Source organism: Passer montanus, unplaced genomic scaffold (genome assembly GCF_014805655.1).
Source record: "Passer montanus isolate IOZ18808 unplaced genomic scaffold, ASM1480565v1 scaffold8, whole genome shotgun sequence".
Classification (NCBI taxonomy): Eukaryota; Metazoa; Chordata; class Aves; order Passeriformes; family Passeridae; genus Passer; species Passer montanus.
Window position 1 is genome coordinate 9,055,240 of NW_024373256.1, and position 21,158 is coordinate 9,076,397.

General features: G+C 39.0%; 2 protein-coding genes across 13 annotated transcripts in view; both read left to right on the forward strand.

Annotated features, from left to right (window-relative positions):
• The first annotated feature begins 4,781 nt into the window (after nucleotides 1–4,781).
• On the forward strand, nucleotides 4,782–12,899 carry TNFRSF17 (TNF receptor superfamily member 17). Of its 2 annotated transcripts, XM_039732644.1 has the most exons (5): nucleotides 4,782–5,280; nucleotides 9,589–9,655; nucleotides 11,411–11,545; nucleotides 11,689–11,820; nucleotides 12,591–12,899. In XM_039732644.1, the coding sequence occupies exons 3-5, from the start codon at nucleotides 11,431–11,433 to the stop codon at nucleotides 12,845–12,847; spliced, it is 504 nt and encodes a 167-aa protein (XP_039588578.1). In that variant the 5' UTR covers nucleotides 4,782–5,280; nucleotides 9,589–9,655; nucleotides 11,411–11,430; the 3' UTR covers nucleotides 12,848–12,899. The 2 variants fall into 2 exon arrangements, with proteins under 2 accessions (XP_039588578.1, XP_039588579.1); XM_039732645.1 differs by lacking the exons at nucleotides 4,782–5,280; nucleotides 9,589–9,655 and having other exon boundaries at nucleotides 9,675–11,545.
• An 883-nt stretch (nucleotides 12,900–13,782) lies between these two features.
• The window catches only part of SNX29 (sorting nexin 29), a 101,017-nt gene continuing 93,641 nt past the window's right edge, over nucleotides 13,783–21,158 (forward strand). For 10 of the 11 annotated variants that reach the window (XR_005630240.1, XM_039732632.1, XM_039732633.1 and 7 more), the window contains exons 1-3: nucleotides 18,635–18,674; nucleotides 19,777–19,841; nucleotides 20,687–20,739. Coding sequence is in view for 10 of the 11 variants with exons in the window: in XM_039732632.1 (XP_039588566.1) it covers nucleotides 18,650–18,674; nucleotides 19,777–19,841; nucleotides 20,687–20,739 (143 nt within the window). In the remaining variant the exon portion in view is untranslated. Of the gene's footprint in view, nucleotides 14,329–18,634; nucleotides 18,675–19,776; nucleotides 19,842–20,686; nucleotides 20,740–21,158 lie in introns of those variants that run through there. The other variant, XM_039732634.1, reaches the window with a different exon arrangement.

A 21,158-nucleotide genomic window follows, 5' to 3' on the forward strand; every position in this document is an offset into this window, starting at 1 on the left:
CTCCCGGCGGCCCCCGCGCGCGCCGTGCGTCCCCGCCGGCCCCGCCCCCTTTTCCATGAGGGACGCGGAGCGCGGAGTTGGCGCGAACACCTCAGGCGGGGCGGGAACCGCCCGGGTCGGCTCCCATTGGTGTAAAATCACCCCGAACCCGTCCTGAGGTGCACAGGGACAGGACAGGGGACAGGAACCGCCCGGGCCAGCTCCCAGCGCTTCGCCCCGCACCCGCGCTGGGGAGCAGCGGCGGCTCCCGGGGGAGCTGTGGGAGCACACGCCCTCCCTCGGGGTGCCCGAGGAACGCTGCCGTACCTGTCCAGCCAAAAGGGGACAGCGTGCGTGCAAAGTTCCAGTCTGGTCATTCTGTAGGACACTTTGACTTGGCTGTTACCATGTAAAAAACCCATCCCGTTAAGCCAGAGTCAGTAGGACTTTCCAAATACTGAGGCCCTCCCTCCACTGGTGTGACCCTTAGAAGCTTCTAAAACAAAATCTCAACAAACAAACCCAAAAAAGATCGCTTGAAGTGATGTATATTTGGAGGAAACAGCGCAGAACAGAGGGGACACAAGTAGGTTTTGGTTATGGGGCTGCACGGGCTGTGGCAGCACTCTGTCCCATGAGGTACAGTGTGTTTGTAACTACACAAAGCAAAGATTTGGGAGTGTCTTGGAGTGCTGACATGCGAGGACCAAGTCATTTCAGCATTATTCATATCAGAACACTGTGGGACAGATTACAGTGTTTTTAAGGCAGGTGGTCTTAGAACTGAAAATGAAAGATGTCCGTTTGGTACAGAGTCCTGGGCAGTTTTGGTTGGAGAGCAAAAGCTTTCCTGAGGGGCATTTCTGTAACGTAATTCTGACATGAGAACCAGAGGGTTTCTGGCTGCACACCAGGAGCAACATGTGGGCCATGGACAAAAAAAACTTCTACAAATGTTAATGGAAACGTGGGCTTCCAACAGATCATAACCAGGGAAAACATTAGTGTGCAGGGTAGCACTTACAAAAGGAAAAACAAACAAATAAACAAAAAAAACCCCAAAAGAACAACAAAACCAAAGCCCCACTAACACCACAGAAAGTTCATTTTGGAAGAAAAAGTATCACTTATAATTAGAGACTAAAAACCTCTGCCTAAGTGGAAGCCTTTCCTTCAAGCACCACTGAGAGTTTAACCCAAACCCGATCTCTGGCACAGAGTTAGTCTCCAGTTTTCAGACATTGTCAGTCTCTGTTTTTCAAATTGAGTACAATTAAGGAAGAGTCTCACCTGTACTACTGTTGTAGTATTTGGAATTTTGTCAAGCTGCAAGTAAGTCCCAGCTGTGCATGGCAATCACTTTTCTGTTTAACAAAAGGCAAAGTAGTACACAGTACATTGTTTTTGTTTTCTCTCTAACCTTTGCTTGTTATGTGACATTTATTAGCCAGGAGGTGTCTGATACATTTCATATAGTATAGAAACAAGGTAGCACCACTTCAGCACTCGGGGATTACGAGTGTTGAATAATAGCTAAAACTCCAGTGGAGAGCAAGCTGCATGCATTCTGCTGACAGAGGCACTTGCTGCTGAGCAGTTTTTACTGTCACTGTGAGCATTCACAGCTCAGGTTGATAACGAGTGCCACGCTGCACTGCAAGCTTGTGTTTTGTCTGAGCCCTGACACAGCCTGCAGGCCAGGAAAGCCTTCACTGGGGCCAGCTGCTGCCTTTTCTGAGCAGTTTAGATGTACCTTGAGATGACCAGCACAAGGAACACAGAGACAGCAATTCTTGCACACATTTTGGCATTCCTTAAAAAATCTTCTTGAAGGTTTCTGAAATGGGCCTTCTTTCTGATGGCTCCTAAAGCACTGAGTTGTGATAATTTTTTTGTGTTTGTGTAAGGGGAGTAGGGCCAAATATGCCTTTGATCAGAGGTACAGAAGTGTATAATATCACTGATTTCAGGGGAAAATAATTACTTCTGTTTCACAACCTTTCTTCCTTCCTTGACATGTACTTGTTCCCTAGGTACTTGCTAGGATATAAACAATTAGTCCACAGAATTTCAAGATGCCAGATGTCCTTCAGAGTGCACAAACCTGTTTTGCAGGCTGTCACACATAGGAATTGTGTAAACTCAAACACTAAATTTTTAACAGGGCTAGTAGTTTGTTTTTCCACTTCGGAACAGCTGGTACTCAAAACAAAAGTGGAATTATGATAATTTTACTGGCAAAATATCCACTGGAGTGTAAATGGTCCTGTTTGCTTGAGGTTTTAAAGCGTTATTGAAGCTTTTCTTGTTTAAATCTCTTTTGTATCAAAATGTTTAGAATAAATATACCAGCTCTTCATTTAATAAATGCTAAAATGCTTTTCTCATTGAGACCCACCCATACAAATCCATTCTCATGTCATTAATCACTTCAGAGATCAAGACTGCTTAGAAAAGAAGAGTCTGGCCCAGCTTCGGGTTAACTTATGATGACTGAGGGGCAAAGAAATTGTCCCCCCCACAACTGCAGTTCTACCATCCTTGTGCTGCCTCTGAGCTCTTAGACCCTGTGCTGAGTCTGTCCAGCTCATTGAATTTAGTGACAGAATCATCCATTTTCTTTTTCCTCCTGTGATACTCAGATGAATCAAATAAGAGGCATTTGACAAATTCCAGGGCTGGTATAAAGCAAGAATGGGAAACAGGACTTATTTTTTGGTGAGAGCAAGTTTTTAATACAATAAACCAGCCCAAGGCAGCTTCACCACTAATTTGCAGTCTGTGGTGAGCCAGTCCTGTAGCAGTGAAGAGGAGGGCTCTGCTCACATGGTGTTAGAAACAGTGGTCTGTGCTTTGGTAGTAACTTCCACCCAAGCTCCCACAAGCACTTTGCAGCCTGCCAGGGACACTTATGAAATACCAATGCTTTAGCCATGTGAACTGAAGCAGAAGAGAAAGATGGCTTTCACTAGAAGCTCCAAACAGGTTGACAGCTTCAAGAAGTTACTTGCTCACCACCAACAGGTAAATTTTTAAAATTCCATAAACTACCAACAGCCTTAAAATGGAAAGAGAGTTGTTTTAGGGTGCTGAGTTATGACTGAATTGACTCAGCCTACCTTGACATCAAGTAACTTCCTGAGCTACTGCAACATGGGAAGAAACATTTTGGCTGAGACTGGGAGGAGCAGGAAAGGAATACAACTTCCCTTTCTGGTGTGGCAGCAGGCTGGGATTGGAGTGACACAGTGTGAGCCACACCCTGATATTTAAAGGTATTCAAATGTGTACAGTAGTTACACACCTAAATGAGTAACCTGATATTTAGAATTGCTTTGAAGGCAGAAAGAGACTTTAAAAACAAAGCCAAAGAAACAAGTTATTTACTTAGGAAAAGAAAGGACAGGAGGTAAGAGGTAAACTATTAGAAGTTTGACTAGGTGCCAGGAACTTATAAATTAATGTTCTTAAACCCTGGCAAATTCCAGGCAGTCTGTGGAGGTGTAGCTGAGACCTGGAGAATAGAAAATGCAACTATGTTTCAGCATGATGGCTTCATTAAGAACCAAGTCTCTCCTGAGCTTTACTGGTGCTCGTGGAAGTGTAAGTGAATAAAGAGGCTTTTATATTTATACAAGACCATGTCTAATCCAAATAAGACATCTTGGCCTGGAAACATCGTTTTACTGATTTACTTGTATTTAACAAATGCTCTTTCTGGCCTGTTCCTCTCCCTGTGCTGGGCATTGGCAGAACTGCAGTCCATGAATTCCCTCAATGAAATGTATTTGAAGCTATTTCATTGGAAGAATTTCAAATAAAAGTCTTTGGTTTTCCAAATGTAGCACCAGAGCATAAGCTCTGTTTCACAGTCCAATCATAGAATTAGTCCACATCTGCAAAGGAATTTAGAATTTGTCTCACATTTCATTGTGGGTTGGCAGTACTTTGGAGCTGGATTCTTCTTTTTGAGGGCTCCAATCTAGTTAAAGCTTTTCTTGATCTCTCCTTTTGGAACAATTAAACACATACTGCAGGCTTCAAAAAGGGCATAAAGTTAATTGGTGTTCCTTTAGATAGCAAAAGAAATACATCGATTGCTACACCAAAATGCCAGTTTGTAATTTTGTGTCCATCTTCTCAGCTCTCAAATACCTCACATGCTCAGTTTATTATTTTTAAATATAGTTATACGTGTCTCTCACTTCTGTGTGAATACACAACCTTTATTCTCCTTGATTGTGTATCTCTAAAAAGAAAGACTGAAAGGTATTTTTTTGCAAGTGCCATCCCTTTTTTCAGGTTACTCTAATTGGAGGCTCGGAGTTCTCAGCTCTGTGTGTGATCCATTGCTTAGTTACTCTGTATTTTTTAGATCTCAGAGATGTGTAAGGTGGGTTCTTGTTGGATCTTTGCTCATAATGCCTCTCTTTGAATGCACAGGCAGTGCAGTTCCTCCTTAGACAGAATTTCTTCTGTGGTTTCCCTACCATGAGACTCCAGCCTGAAAAATAGGAGGGCGAGAGTAGTTTAGGTAAGTAGTCTTTCTGTCAAAACTGTTGTGTGTGTGGGTTTCTTGCTATCAAAGCTCAAAAGAAACAAAGGTGTGCACATTGTGAAGAACCTGTGTGTAGTTGATAAACATATGACAGTTAAAATGTTGTAAATAGCAGAGAGATTGCTTAATGTGGAAGGAATGTGCTGAGCAAAGAACGCGCATCCAAGGAAGGGAAGAGTGAGATCACTTAAATGATGTAAACAGTGACTGAGCTAGGACTAGGAGGGTTAGAGACAGGAGGGAATCTATTCTGAAGAAAGGCAGAGATTGTGTGGTTTCAGAGATCTGAAAGTCAGGTGTAGGATTGGTGGGAGGAGGCTTCATGTCAATCAAAATACTGAAACAGCTGAAAAGAAATCTTGTGAAGCACAATCCAGATCTCTGCTTTTCTGTTCTTATGCTTTCTTTTAGATCAGCAATATTTTTATTAGAAAATTAACCATTTACTTCCTTAGAAGAAGCATGGCCAGCAGGACCAGTGCAGTCACTGCCACTGCTGAGGCCACACCTTGAGCGCTGTGTCCAGTTCTGGACCTCTCATGACAGGAAGGACATTGAGGTGCTGGATCATGTCTAGAGAAAGGAACAGAGCTGGGGAAGGGGCTGGAGCACAAGTGTGCTGAGGAATGGCTGAGTATTAACACACAGTTTATTCACAGCCTTTCTGGATGCAGGGACTCCCTGCCATGGAGAAGCTCCTGGATACTGTAATAACTCTGGGCCAGATCTGCTTTATAAATATGGTAAGAGTTTCATAACAATTAAGTTCTATATGGAAAGTTTTACATGCTGTCTGTCTCAAGGGAGGTGGAAATAGAAAACTGGTTCCATGTGGGATTTTCATGTTCTTTCTTTTCACCTTCTTAATTCTTTGGAATTCCAGTTGAGGGAGCATGTTGTCCATTAGAGATCCCTTAAGATTTTAGTTTCAGTAATGACTAAAGCAGAATGGCATTATTGTTATGAAGGAAGAATAACACCGTCATGGGATTTTTAAAGCTGCTCTTCTATGGCTAGTTAACATGTTAACATTGTTGTAGAAAATAATTACTTCTTTATGGAATTGTGAGAATGAAAAAGTGAGCTTGTTTCTAAATAGGCTTAATTACTCTAGAAGTATTCTGTGCCAGTGTTCTTATTCCAGAGACAGCAATTTGCATGGGAAATTATTCTGGAGTAGTGGTGGCTAAACAAATTACAATTTCCCTCCTGTCTTGAGAGAGAACGAGAACAGACATTGACACTGTGATGCTATACCTGAGAATTTGAAAAAAGTGAATGTCCCTTACGCAAACTTCTGATGAGTTAGAGAATTTGGCTAAAGTTGCCAGGACAAAAATTTACAAAATGTAAGTGTTTACATTAAGAAATAAATTATATTTGTATTCTGTAAAAACTATTGTACCAACATAAAAATGTCACTGGCATTCCAACAAGCATCGGCTTAATCCAAACTTGCTTGCACAATTCCTTTTTTATGCATTGTCCTTAGCAGTTACATAACTATTCTGGCACATGTGGAATGTCAGAAAAATGAAAAGGTATCTTCTTTGCCCCAAGGGTTTGCAGTCTATTAGGACTGCTTTCCTGGGCTGTGCACTTCCTCTGCTCCATAAGCTGGTTCCTAGCTAAGTCAGCTTTGAACACAGTGGGGGATACAGAAACTGTCTGTGATTTAATTGACTGTGTTTATACTATTGTTATTTTAATCACTATTTTAAGGGAACATTTTCTCTTCTGTTGTTTTGCTCTTTAATCTATTTTGGAAATACTCAATGTCGCACCAGCAACATCACTCTTTTCAAAGCTGTGGTCTAATTAAAATGTGCTGAACCAAACAGGCAAAATCCACATTGTTCTTGTTTTTGCTCTGTGTGCAAATGACATTAAACAATATTTTGTCTAAGAGCAGCATTGTTCTGTGCAGCTTGTAAAAGTTAATGAACATGATGAACCCTTTAATAGCTCCATTCTTTTATTTACTAGCAGTGTGTGCCCCATTCCTAGAACAGCTTATCTCCTCCCAGCCATACAGTCAAAGCATGCACTTCACACAACATGGATTTCTGAAAATAACTGTTTCAGAAAGTTTTAACACTGTTTTAGGAGATGACTGTCTGTAAGGCTGCTGTTCCTTGAACTGCAATAACTTTTGGGAAGAAAATGTGGTGTTTTTTGGTATGTACATTGTTCTTGCAGATTTTTAGGATTGTTGAGGTGAGGTGATTTATAAGAGACTTTTTTGGGGGGGATTTATTCTGTAAATAGCTTTAGAGAATTGGAGAGGATCAGAGCAAGCCTGTAGTATAAGATTTGACAGTGTAGGTCAGTTGCCTTAGTGAGTGGGAAAAAAAGAGATGTGCCAGCACAAAACCATCAATGTAGAAGCAACTATACAACCAGAAGAATTCCTTTGTCAGCCTAGCTAATGCTGTTTGTGAAGGGAATGTTATAGTCCTAGCAGAAAACCCTCTTTCTCTTGGTAAGTGCTATGTAATTATGCCAGCAGAATTTCTGAAGTACAGTCAGGCAAAAAAGTTGGCACAAGCTTCAACAGAGAAACCCTGAAGCAGTGCCAGAACAAAACTTTGTTGTTTAAATTATGTGTGGTAAACAGATCTCAAGTTATTGTTCTGTGACAGATGAATTTTAGTCCTTAATCATTGACATGATGATATTACTTTGATTTTCCATCCAGAGTCCTCATTTTATTATTTTGGCTTAGACACTCACAACAACTTTTTTCAAATTAAAAAGTGAAAGATAAAATTTTTCTTATCTTTTCCAGGTTACTGATTTCTGTTATGTAATATCAATTTAACATGCCACAAATAAGAACTGATGAGGATTTCTGGAAGTCTTCAGTTTCTCCAGATGTTTAATGAAACCAACAGTCAAGTTGGGTTCATGGCAGGAAACACTCTGGCTGGATGTTCTGTGCTTGGTGTGCCCATTTTCTGCCAGAGCAATGTGGAACTGGAGGTGTTCTGCTCCCATGGGAGAAGGCTGTAGGTCTGAAACATTTGTGTGTGTCTGTGTACAACTCCAAAGCACCAGCTCCTGCTCTGTGCTGGGCTGTGTCCCCTTCACCTGTACTCCCTTCACCAGTAAAAATTATTTGATTTCTTGAAATCCCGTTCAGCAATTTGATACCTTACTAGAACTGTCAGTGCTAAAACCACTCTTCTAAACAACAAACAGAAAATATAGCTCATACTGGTCTTTATAAATTGTCTCCAGGTGTCACTCCTGAGTCACACAGATACCTTTTAGAAACAAATCTGAGAATTGGTTTTCCTTTTCTCTTTTTTCTTCCTGTTGTTTCTGCAGTTGATAGTTCTCTTCTTGCATTTTTTCCCATTGCTGTCTGTAAGGATGCCAACTCCAGCAGGCCAGCTTAACCTGTCTGAATTATTCTTAGAGGATATCTTGGGGAGTTTTTGAATTTCAGTTACAGTAATGTAACTGCAGAAATACTTCCCTGGCAATACTTGTGATATATGGTTAAATTATTATTGTAGTTAATAAATCCTTTCTTATTTTGTCCAACTCTGCTAATTTCTGCCATCCTTTTGAAGCAAAATCAAATTAAAAAAGCGAGCATTTATTAGCATAACATGTAATTGTTTGGAAAGCCAGTGCAAGCTCCTTAAATCCCATAACTGAACAAGAGCTGAAATGTAACTTTACTCTTAAGTAAGGTATATTTTTATGATTCCCTAAAGGTAAATAACACTGTAGGAGAACCATCATCCCATACCATCATCCCATTTTTTTGTGTGTTTGCATGGTCTACATATAACAAATCAGTGTTCTGCTTAGAGGATTTAATGTGTATTATACAAGGCAATGGAACAATTATTAACATAACATAGCTACAGTTTCTAAGTAACAATAGCCTTAATGTCACTTAATGAATTTATTCTTAATGCTTCTGGCTTTTGTTTCATTCATTGGCTGAATCCAATATTTTACTTTATAAACAGCATTTCAATTCAGGTATAAAGATTGTCATATTAAAGCCAGTTGGTATAGCACATTTCTCCCAAAAAAGTGCTTAAAGGGTTGTTTGTTTGGGCTTTTTAAAATATTAGCTCCCTGCTATCAAAATTACTCAAAAATGAAGGTTGCACAAGAACCTTGTTAAGCTAGAAAATGTCTTTCTTACTCCTGGACATAGATTTTGTAATAATGTGTGCTTTAGATGTGTAGTGAGATCTGTCAGTGGGATCTATTGCTTATCAAGATCGATTCATTACATGCTTGCTTTCATGCCCTTGAGGAGAGGAACTTCTGAATGTTAGCATGTGCAGAAAACAAAGGCAGCAGGCCATGACAACCACAATTCCTCATGGTTTTTTGAACCATTTGTTGCCTGTGTTTTGTCATTGCATACATCACTGGCACTGTGTACAGCCAAGGGAAAAAGGCTGGGACTTGAATGGTGGCTGCTTAAAGGGATGACACAGAAGAGACCCTTTGCTGTTATTGCTCCCCAGTTTCCAATGTGTGAAAAATGCATTGCTTAATTATCAAGGATTTGTGGTTTGGGGCACATCTGTCAAAAAATTAGCTTATCCTTCAAGGCTGTAAGCTTTGGGAAATAGTAGTCCAACTGTAGAAGGAGAATTATTGCTGTAAGAGACAGCATCATTCTCCAGAGCTCTGATGAATGAGCTGTATTATGCCTTTTACTTGGGGGAAGTTTCCTAGAGTTTGACTGAAAAGATGAGACTACTTTGTATTTACTTTGTGTCTTATGAGAAATATGTTTGAACTCTAACCAGCCATATAGGAAAAATTTCTGGCCAACTGAGAGAGAAAGCATTTTTGCCACAATATCTTATATACAATCTCAAATAATTAGGCATAAATTAATTTCTACTGTACTTAGAGTTTGACAGGACTTTTCAAATGAAGACATTGGTCTTAAGCATTAGTTTACCAAATGGATTTCTCTGGTGGACTTAGTTGCATGTTGCCAGTAGGTGATCAGCTGTTTATATATATAAATTTTTTTTTTTCTGTGTTGTTTCTGGCCTTTTTTCCAGGGCCTAGGATGTAAAACTCCATGAACTGACTGGATTAATGAATTAAAGCTGTTTGCCTTGTGGTCAGGTAAGCCCTCCAGCCCTTCCTCACATTTCAGAGTACATAGAATGAAGAGCAGGACTATCCCTTTCACTAACACCAAAACATTTAATCACCTTATCTGTATATAATCTAACCACATCTTTGGTGGCCTCCAGACATAGACACATTTTGTTATTTCTTTCCTTGCTTTTAGATCAACATTTCTCTTGCAAAGTCCCTTTACGGTTTTTATGAATAATACCAATATCACACTGAGTAGATATCAGGATATATCACAGCAACACGTAGAGCAGGAGTGCATAACAAAGTCCAGCAAAGACACATGTAAGGTGTTGCACCCCTGGAAAAGTAATCCAGGAGTGCAGCAAAGGCTGAGATCTTTCACAGAAGTCAGTGGATAAAAGCTTAAAGAATTGGATCAGCTTGTGTCTGTTCTGAAAGGCAGAACCGGTTTTATGACTTCAGCACCAGCACTGACTTCCTAGAGAAATTTTTGGCATAACCAACAGTCTCCACCCTTATTTTCTTCTGTCACATCTGAATCAGATTTCATCAATTCCTATTTATCCACTAATCTTGAAGAGGGAGAGAGCCTGTGATAGAAAGCCTTGAGCTGTGCACCTGGCCCATAGAAACAAGTGCAGAAGCCACAATAACTGTTTCCATCTGCTAGAGACCAGAATACAGATCTGTTAGGCTGCTCCACTAAAAACAGTTTGTGTATTCCCACATGGTGCATTTTGTGGGAAAATAAGGCTCATAGTAATGTGGTTTGAAATTACAACTCCTTATACAATGTTTTCCTTTTATATTTCTGTAGCAAAAAAGGCAATTAACTTAAATATGATAAAGAGAGAGATTCTGTAATTCTGATCTGTCTGTGGCAGTGATACTGGATAGAGGCAGTTATTGCTACTTGCTAGAAATTATTAGTTAACTTTGTATTTAAAATAAATTTTATTAGAAGAATACATCAAAATACACGTTAGCTGTGTAAACTTCTTTGATTGTGACAGTCTGTAGTCAAAGCTTTTTATTTTTCCTGTGAGGAAACCAAATACATTTCCAGAAATGTTACATTCACTCTATATACATCTACCTGGGAAGAAGACATCCTACAAACTTCCTTTTCCATGCTGGGTACTGCAGTATTAGCCCAATGCCAGTTCTGTATTGTGAAAAAATAAGTGAAAAATGCAGATAATGTTTTGAATCAAAATTGTAAAATATTAATATAGCACTTATTTAATGATTAGAATGTAATATTATTAAATTTTTCATAGAAATATGGTTATAAGCAAAAAAAAGTAAAACTTAAAACTCCCAAAATGAACAAAGCAAAAATGCCAACCAAGCCCTAATAGATGATAAATGAGGCTAATTTGGAATTGAGAAGCAATCACCATAAAAAAATCCCCAGTTTTAGAGACAAGAACAATTATGATGAACTCCTGTTACGAGATCTTTCTTCTCTACAGCTTGTATTACTTAGCACCTGCTCTAGAAACATCTATAAATAACCATTTTCTGTTTCAGACAAAATTTACATTGAAAACTATCTTGGTGCAGCTGCTCAGTTTTTCTAAAATTGTGAATTGCCAAAAAAGGAACAGTAATTCCTTGGGGAGCTCAGAGTTAAATCCTTTTCTGTAACACGATCCCATGTAGTGGAGCTGTGATGGAAGTCCATTATTACTGCTAGCTGTTCTTAGAGTCGGTCAAACTGAGAAGCCTTCTGTAGATGATCCTTGCTCTTTTACAATTTCTGTGCCTTTGTAGTTCCACAACTACTGCCCCTGATGGCACAGTGCCCCAAAAATGAATACTTTGATAATTTGCTGCTCTCTTGTACTCCTTGTCACCTCCGGTGTTCCAGTGCACCACCGCCCTCCTGTGAAAGCTACTGTGAGAAGAGTAAGTGGATTTCTGCAATTCTCTGTGGCTGGGCTGGGCATCTTCATGTTGTATCTTGCACTCAGGTTTGGTGTGTTGGACATGGTTACTGTACATGAGTTATTGTTTGTGATTAATGTAATGCATCTCTTTTATTTCATAAGGTACCGATTCAAGTGGAATTCTTTGGATTTGTTTGGGCATAGGGTTGATTTTAATATTCACTCTGTTTACCTTAATGGTCCTGTTTAAATGGAAGCACCTAAAGCAACTAAAAGAAAAACTGGAAAACACAGGTGAATAAATTCTTCATCAAATAATTTTTGATCATTGTACATTTTAACTACTCTTAACATGTAAAAACATTGTATATATTCCAGATCTCATGACTGCCTTTGTTGCATTGTTTGGTCTTTGTTGGATTGTTTGGTATTCCTCAAATAGTCTCCATGAAATTATCATAGTTATTAAGGAAAAAATATCCAGATATGGACTTGCAAAAGCAGCAATTTCTCTTTGTTGGTTCTGGATCCCATGAGGATTTTGTTGTTGTATATTCATACCTGGCTTACTTGCTGTTGTTTGAGAAATCATTTATGAAAACTTAAAAGGAAAAGACTTTATAAGGGTTTCACCCTCACTGAATGCAAAAGGAATTGTTCCCAGGCAGAGGATACACATTCAATATTAGCTTTTCATTTTATAAGACTTTAAATAATTTTATTTAATATTGTAGTCTGTGAGAAGCATGTGTGGCATATTTTGTGAAGGTGAAAAAAAGTTTTTTTTTCCACTTTACAAATACTATGTATGTGAGTTTTCTGACAATAAATAATAACTGATTAGAAAACATGTTGAATTACTTCAATGCTTATTCTGAAGTAGAGGGTTGTATTTCATAGAAAAAAGATTATCATATGTTGCTACATTTTAAAACTCTCACTATACCTTAAAATTTTCACTGAGGTTAGAACATAGTTGGACCATAATGAAATCTGGATCTTTAATAGCTCTTTGTTTAGTATAGCATGATGTATGTACTAAATTAACTTCTGTATATTTACAGACTCCTCTGTGGAGCCGAATAATATTCTCAAGGCTAATACTGAAAGCAGTGTGAATACAGAAGAAATTAGACACACACTTCCAAGTGAAACATTAATGTATTCAGTGGAAGAATGCACTTGCAGTGACTGTGGCTTGGTAAAACCTCAGACTGGCTGTGAGACTTCATTTCCATTACCAGCTACTGAAGAACGAGCTGCTGTTCTAGTTACCACCAAATCTTTTGATTATTATAACTACGTTCTGGGTGTTGGATGACTGGGAGAGGAGTGTATTTGTACTGAGTAATAATAAATGAGTTATTCCAGTATAGCTGTAAACCTTAATACTTGCAGTCACTGGAGAAGGTTGTACATCATCCAGAGAGATTTCCTATTGTGCTTGCATTAATATTGTCATATTATTTCTAATTCTAGTATTTAATTGGTCAAATATTTCTACAGTATTCTCAAGCACTCAACTAGTTATTATAATTTTTATTTCAGAAAATCTTTTCATAGGACAGCTTTTTCTGCCTTTAGAGATTGTACCTACTTACAGCAGATATATACAAAATAAACAAGTTTGCAAATATGTATGTTCATGTTAGACTCAGATCTTGTGCCAAAAATTACTTTATGGTACACAAGAACTGTTCCAAGAGGCAGAAATGAAGACCTACAGTACATCCCCAGTCTTGAAAAGAGTAATTTCAACACTTGAAATAGGAATGTTCTAAAGATGGATACCCTGTGGTGTGTGGAGGCCCCTGGGTTCAGAAGGTGTCACTGGGTCACCCTCAGGGAGGTTGTGGTGCTGGAGAGCACAGATCATAGAATCACAGAATGTCCTGAGTCAGAAGGAACCCACAAGGGTCACTGAAGTCCAGCTCCTGGCCTTCACTGCAATTCCTGCAATCCCATGTATTTCCTGGCGGTACAGGCTTTCCTTTCAGAGCCAAGTGCTTTCAGACTGAGATTTATTTCTTTTTTACTCATTATTTTTCTTACCCTTGTTATATTTACAAGGATGGGTAATTAGTCATGCTAGACTACTCTGCGGCCTAAAATTAGGAATATATTTCTGTCACCTTGCTTTCCAAGCATTAATGTTACTTTCCTAATAATAGGCCACAGTTTTATTCCTGGAAAACTGCAACAACAGAAGCAACAACCACACCAGCAACCACAACAACAATCATCTTTATTTGTAGATAACATTCTGCTTCAGGTTCCTGCATGAATGACTAGGAATTGAAGTATTTCATTGCACGAAATCTACGAATGCCCTGCTACAGCATCTTTAGGAGGCTGACACAAAGTTTGGGGCAAGTTGGGAGTCAGGTGCTCTGTGTGGTTTTGGCCACACAGGACCGAAACCTCTCAAATAGACTTATGAAATTTGTTATTATCAATTTTTTTTATTTAAAGAGCCTTTCCAAGCTTCCACCCTGCACAGCACACGCGGCAGCAGAGACGCTTTATTATCTCCGCTTTTCTCACCCTTCCTTTCGCGGTGTCGCTGCCCCGCAGGACGCCTCTGCCCGCCGGGCCCGGGCGGCTCCGGGGCCGGGCGCGCTGAGGGCGCGGGGCCGCGCTGAGGAGCCCCGAGCCGGGAAGCGCTCTGCAGCGCTCCCGGGGCCGTGTTTACCTTCCGGGGCGCCGGGCGGGTTCCGGGGCGGGCGGTGGTTGCCGGCCCGGCCGTGGCAGTGCGGGAGAGCGGCGGCTCCGGCGGACGGAGCCCCGCGGGCACCATGAGCGGTGAGTGCGGCCGGGCCGGCCCCTCCGCGCCGGGCCCGCCGGGCGCTGTGGGGGCTGCCGCGGGCAGAGTGTGCCGGGGGCCCGGGCGGGAGTGGCACCGCCTTCGTTCCCCCCGCTGCTCCCTGGTGCCTTGCTGAGGGACGGGACACTTGGGTCTCTTATCTCCTCACCCCGTTCCTCGTTCCGGCTCCCCGAGCTCCCCCGAGGTGCTGTCTTACCCCGTTTTAAATCCTGAGTCCTGCCCTTGAGCGTGACACTGGCTCACGGCACAAGTGATGCTGGGCTCGGGCATCTGTGTTGCCTCAGCTGTTGCAAACTCATAGGAAATACTCCTGAGGAAATAAATGACCAAGAGAAAATAGGAGTTAAAAAAACCTAAAAATATGAGCTCAGGAGCATGCCGTCGGTGGGAGAGGTGAGAACCACGGCTTGTGGAGAAAGGGCCCTGTTGCTGTGTCCCTGAGCGAGTCCCGGTGAGGATGTCTGGATGTGGTCATTTCTGTGGTAGAGGGCAGTGGTGCGGGGGATGTGCTGAATCTTGAGGGTAAATGTGTGCTAAATCCTGAGCTTTCTGAGGTGTTTGTCAAGGAAATACTTGGAGCTTTGCATGAGAATTATGACCCATAAACTGCAGGACTGGAGGAAGCAGATCCGCTTGAATGGGCCAGCATGGAGAGTTATTTATTAGGATAGAGGTGAAAATTCTAATAGACTTTTCTTGTAGATGTAAAGGATAAGTAGAATTATTTAATACATATTAAGCACATTGGCAAGGATTTGTTTGGAGTTTTTTGAGAAGGGAGCTGCTGTAGTAAAAACTTTGACAGGTCTCTTTGTACATCTTTGGCAATGGCAGTTGCAGACAACACTCTGCACCTGAGGATTGGATCACGCACTCATCTCCCACCCTGATCTAATACATGGGGATCTTTGTTGCCAAAGGCAGTAAGAAAAAAACTGAGGAGTTAACTGGAGTAACTAAATGCTACATGTTTTGTGGGGAGCAGACATTTCTGAAAGTGAACTGAAAATTAAAACTGCTTCACTTGTATTTTTCTGTTTTGTTCTCACCTTTATGGTAGGAACAAAATAGAAGATTTTTGTGGAAGGGATGAGGCAAAAAAAAGATTATAATGGGTAACCCGCTTGTGAAAAATGCAAGTAACAGTGAAATCTTTCAAGGCCTGGGAAAAGAAAGTTTCTCAAATGTTTCAGATATTGACACAATATAGACTAAATACTAATTACAAAATTTGTGAGAGTCATCATTTTCATATGGAATACCTCGGCCCTTCAAGTTCAAACTGGGAATAGCCTTGTTTAAATTTATGCAAATGAGAGCCTAAATCTTCCTAGGAGACTAATCTTTGAGAGCTCTATTTGGATTCTGTGACTCAAAAGGCAAGGTAACACCTCATGTGGCCTAAAGCTTCCTCGTGTGGTTATTTTTGTTACCTTTAATATTTTTTTAAGATAATGAAGAGATACATGTTTATGAGAAAAGAAACATTTAATTACTTCAAATAGAGTAATGCCTAGGGTGAAATTAACAGTAGTGGTTCAGTTGCATAGTAACCACTCATGTATAGCCCCTGCCAGGAATTCCAGGGTTTTCCCAACAATTTCAGTTAGACAGCAAGATAACAAAAAACCCCCTAATGTTGCACTTTGACAAATGTTACTGTTACACAATGCTGTACAGTATTTTTCTAGAATAATATAAGTAAAACTGATCAGAACAGAGAAATATCTGTCACTATCATGCTTGTTTCAGATAAAGGAGGTGGCTGGTGTTAACATCTCATCAATTTTAACCATATCCTTCTTTTAGTGCCTGTAACAGCACTGCCTGTACTTACTTCTATGCCCAGTTTTAGCCCTTTTAACTAACAGAGGTGTTCCTAAAATATAGATGGAAGAACGTCTTAATGGCTATAATTATGGTTAATGTTTATTTTCTTTAGCTACAGTGTCTTTCTAGTGGATGTGAAGGTAATTCCTGTTGTTGTAAGCCTCACCTTAATATTACTAATGCTGCTTACTAATTACATACTCATATTTTATTCTACAGTGCTGAGTAGGCTAAACTTTAAAGGCAGATAATACAAGGATACAAGAGTTATGTGCTTGTCAAGAATTGGGGGTGTTGTCATTTGTTTAATGACAGTTTCGAAAAACTTAAAAATACAGCTCGTGGTGGGGGGAGTAGAGCAGTAGAATCATAATAATGTAGTATAAGGTAGCATTTAAATTAGGTCTGTGATTGTTTTATTTTAAACTTGTGCTATCACAACCTGCATTAGAGCAAAAAAAAGGGATTGCAGTCTGAAATGTTGCATTAAGGACATAAATGGAAGTTATATGAGAGCAATATGAGATTTATTTATTTTACTTATATGCTGCATATGGAGAGGGCTTGATCTAGGAAGAGCTGGATGAAAATCCTGCTTTCCTTTACCTATATGCCAGTTTGCTGCTGCTGTAGGTGTGGATGTTTGTGTCAGAGCATGGAGAGAAGTTGGTTTTAAAAATAGGAAAGCATGACCTTGAACTACAAAATGAAGAGGGTCAGTACCTGAGGGTGCAGTACCTGAGCCTATTTTAAACCCTTTTTGGCTGAGTAGATGTTGGTGGGAGGAGTTTCTTGAAGTTTCTTAGGTTTTCAACCTTATACTTACGTTTTCACAATTATTTTTAGAGTCCTGTAAGAACTTCCTTTTTATTGCAATGGTCCAAATACAGCCTTTTTCTGAGTAAGGCTGTTTTTATGCATTCTGTGTTTTGTGTTTCTATCTGTAGTTTTTACTGCTATTCTGAATCAGGAGATGGGTATTTTAGTCAGTTTGTAATATACTGCTAGTCTTTAAATCAGCTGGAGTTGATCACACTTGATTGGTGCTCTTGTCTGAAAATATGTTTTTTTTTCCTGAAGACTTAGTTTAGAAAATGAAAATATGGAAGAACTAAATCCTCAATAGAGTTAGCAGAGATGTATTTTTACCTTCCACCTACTGGAAACAAAACAATCACTAAATACTATCATATTTTCTAGGCTTGTTACAAAGAAAAATACACCCTCAGTATGAAAAGAGATACAATTTAACCTTTCATTTAAAAAAAGAAAATACTTAGTGAGTATTCTATTTCTTCTACCTGTAAAATTTCTGTTAAGCAAAGGAATTTAGGATGTGCATTGAAGAGAAACCTCAGCTAAGCCCTCAGCAGACATTCCATGGCTTTATAGCCCTGTTGATGGTGAGGGTGATCTGAACTGCTTCAGGAATTATTGGTTGTCGTCTCCTGCAGTCATGACTGCTAGTAGTGCAAATTTACAAGTAAAATAAAGAGAAAATACACATTGCACTCAGTCTGTGTAAAATTAAAGTTGTTTGGTATCACATGCTTTAGTAGTTTAGAACATTAATTAGCATAGTGAACCTCTGTAGGTATTCTGTATTTATGCATTTTTTTATATTGATCACAGCTTGAAATCTTGTTGCAAACCATTTCTGTTACCAAATAGATACAAGGAGTCCAAAGAGAGGTGAATTTAAAAACTAACATGTATTGCATTTGGAAGATAAGCTTGGGCCACCTCCTAATATTTTCATTTGATAGATGTTTTTCTGGTCATGAAATTATTAATTACATGCATTTGTTCTGATGTTGTCTCAAGCTATTAATATAAAGAGAAATATTGTGTTATGCCTTTTCTTGCAGATACGTGGGTAGTGTAAGACTAAGAGTAATGAGTTTAGAAACAACAGAGAAAATCTGCAGAGCTGTGGATATTCAGTGTTACTGAACATGAGAGGTTGCTCTGAAGATCGAGATTGTTTTCCATTTATTTATTATAAAACAAATGGATACATAGGCATGTATCTATCTCCATTTTGGCAATGTATGCCTGGTAAGAACATTGAGTATTGTTTAATAAATTGTAATCTCTGAAGGAGCACAAAGTGGAATGGTAGGGATTATATGAATTTAGCTTTATCTTCACACGGGCATAACTGGCATAGCTGTTGTGAAGTTAAAACCCATTTGTTGTGGGGTTTGAACCTGGAGTCCTGGACTGGCACTGAACATTGTTTGTGTTCTGGAGTGCTTGACTAACAGCCCCAGAGCTCACACATCACATGTCTGCACAGTTTGAGTCAGAGTTCAAAACGGGAAGCACAACTTCTTGAAAAGGCCCTGTAATCAGCAAAATCAGCATTGAGAAGCTTGCTTAGCAGCTATGTTTGCATGCTTTTCCTGTTGTTTTCATTATTCTGGCATACTGTGGGGGATTTCTTCTGTTTAGTGACTATATGGAACTATGAATTATATTAATATACTTATAGGTTAATATGAATATATATAATACATTCTATTGGTATATTGTATATTTATATGTTATATCAGTATGCATGTTTAAAGGAAGAATAATTTCAATTGGACAAATGCTGTTGTGTCCTGCTGGTTTAAAAGCAAACTGTTTTGAATGGGATTATGAAGTTAGGAAATTCTGGGATTTGGACCTCACACTGCTGGAGAGCAAGAGGAAGCACATATCTTTGATGTCATCTCTGTTTGCTAGTGTGTGCTGTTTGATTTTCAGTGCTGGGAGGAATGTGCTCCTGCAGAGTTTGGATGATTGGCTTTCAGTCTATATGTACATTGGTTGTATGTTCTTTGAGAGAGAAGGGAGAATAGAATGACTTAAGCTCCAGAGATGTCACAGAGGTTTCTGATGGATGTTTTGTATTTAAGCTGAGAATAAAGAAATTACAGAAGAAACGAAAGCTATTTTAAAGAGTAAATTTACCATATTCATGGGAGTTTATAAAGGATTTTCCAACAACAAGAGTATTGTTATTGTTGAAATAGCTTGAGAAGTTAAAGATTTTCTTTCATAGTTTCTTTTATAGTGACAAAATAGATTTTACAGGTGTTAATCAGAAGAACTATGCTGGTAGTTAAATTTTCAAGGATTTACTGTAGGAGTTGCTCTCTGTTCACCTGACTTAAAGCTCTTTCTGCAGTGAGGTTTGACAGTAAGAAGATACTCCTGGTGTCTCATTCTTGTTTTCCATTCTTTGCTAGTGCTGTGATGCTGTACTACACTGGTAGTTGTGCTAAGAAGCTCAGGACAAGCTGTGCATCAGCTTGAATAATTATTCTGTATTTGGTACTGGTGAAATATATTTTCAAAATGTTACTAAAAATAAGAATCAAGATGATATTTGAAACAGTATTGCTTCCTGTTAGAGAAAGGCTGCTTGAAACCTCAAAGCATAGTTTATACTGCATCATTTTACTTAGAGAAAATACGTTAGTTAATTTAGTGGAATAATTGGCATGGGAAGAAAGTTTTCAGGGCCCAAAAGAAAGACCCTTCTGTTGGCCCAAATGTATTTTAAAAAACAGTTTCTTTTAAAATGATGTGATTTTGTTGGATTTCAGGTTCACAGACCAACGACACTAAAAGACAATTTCTTCTAGAACGGCTGCTGGATGCAGTTAAACAGGTGAGAAGTCCAACAGACATTTCTGCAGTCACTACTAGCTGGGACTGTCTTTGCTTTCTCTTTAACAAAGAGAAGGAAAAAGAAGAAAAGGAAATTAAGAAATTGTGGCTGTCATAGTAAAAGAGTTTTTGTCTGCTAGCAAACAACTACTGTGCAGTATTTGTTTAAAATTCTTGTTCTGGACAGGTTATATTTGTAATAGATCTATTTTAAATATATGTAATACTATACAATATATATTAGGAATATATGTTCTTGTAATCCTGATATGACTGAACTAAATTGCAGTGTACTGCAAAGTCTAACTTAGTTAACATTTTAGAATAGCAGCTTGTTTTCTTTGCACAAGATTTTTAGTGAATGGTTTAGGTATATGTAAAGATGTGATTAATATAAGTATGTCTATATTTGTGTCAACGTGAAATTCAGCAAGTAGAATTTCATAGACTGGAGTCCATTTGGGAGAGCTTGGGAGGCAAAAGAAATGCTTTTTAAAGAGTGGTTCTGTAATTGTAGCACTGAGTTGGGTAGAAGCAGTGTTTGGTTTTGTGGGTGCACATTTAAAACTCAAAGTAATAATTTCCACTCAGTTTTCAATTTACTGAAGGACCTGCAGGTGTGTTGCTCTGGCTAGCAAGGATCTATTTGAACTGCAGGAGCAGCCCATTAGTGTAACATGATGCTCTAGAGCACTTTTTGGATGCAAGCTGTATTTTGCAATGCTCTATTTTGTGCTGCTTCCTTTTTTGATATGACTTTATTTCATAGTAGAAATAGTTCAGAAAACTGAATTTATTTAGTGTAACAAAAAGTTCTTAAAATTTCTTAAAATCTGTTTATTGCAGTGTCAAATACGATTTGGAGGAAGAAAAGAAATTGCTTCAGACTCAGATAGCAGGTAAAATAGTCTAAGAATAACATGCTTAGATTTTGCATCATGACATAAAACATATGGTACAAAATATTTGACATGCTCAAAAAATTACATTGCATGAAAAGTAGGTGATGTGAAGCTGAAATAATATGATTAACAGCCCCTCTAGCAGGTGAAGGTGATTTCTCAAATTGATTGCCAGTTCTTCTGCGTGTAACCTGAGCCTCAGCTTTCAATTGTTATGATGAGACTGTGGGTATAAGTAGATTATACTGCTGGCAAATAATGAGATTACTGCATAGGAGGGATCCTTCACTGCTTATAAGACAATGGTTCACTTTACATTTCCTATTGTGAGATCTGGAATAAAGTTGTTGTATAGAAACATAGTTGATTTTCACTATGATTTTTTTATAGTTCCTTTTACATGAGTTCATAAAAAA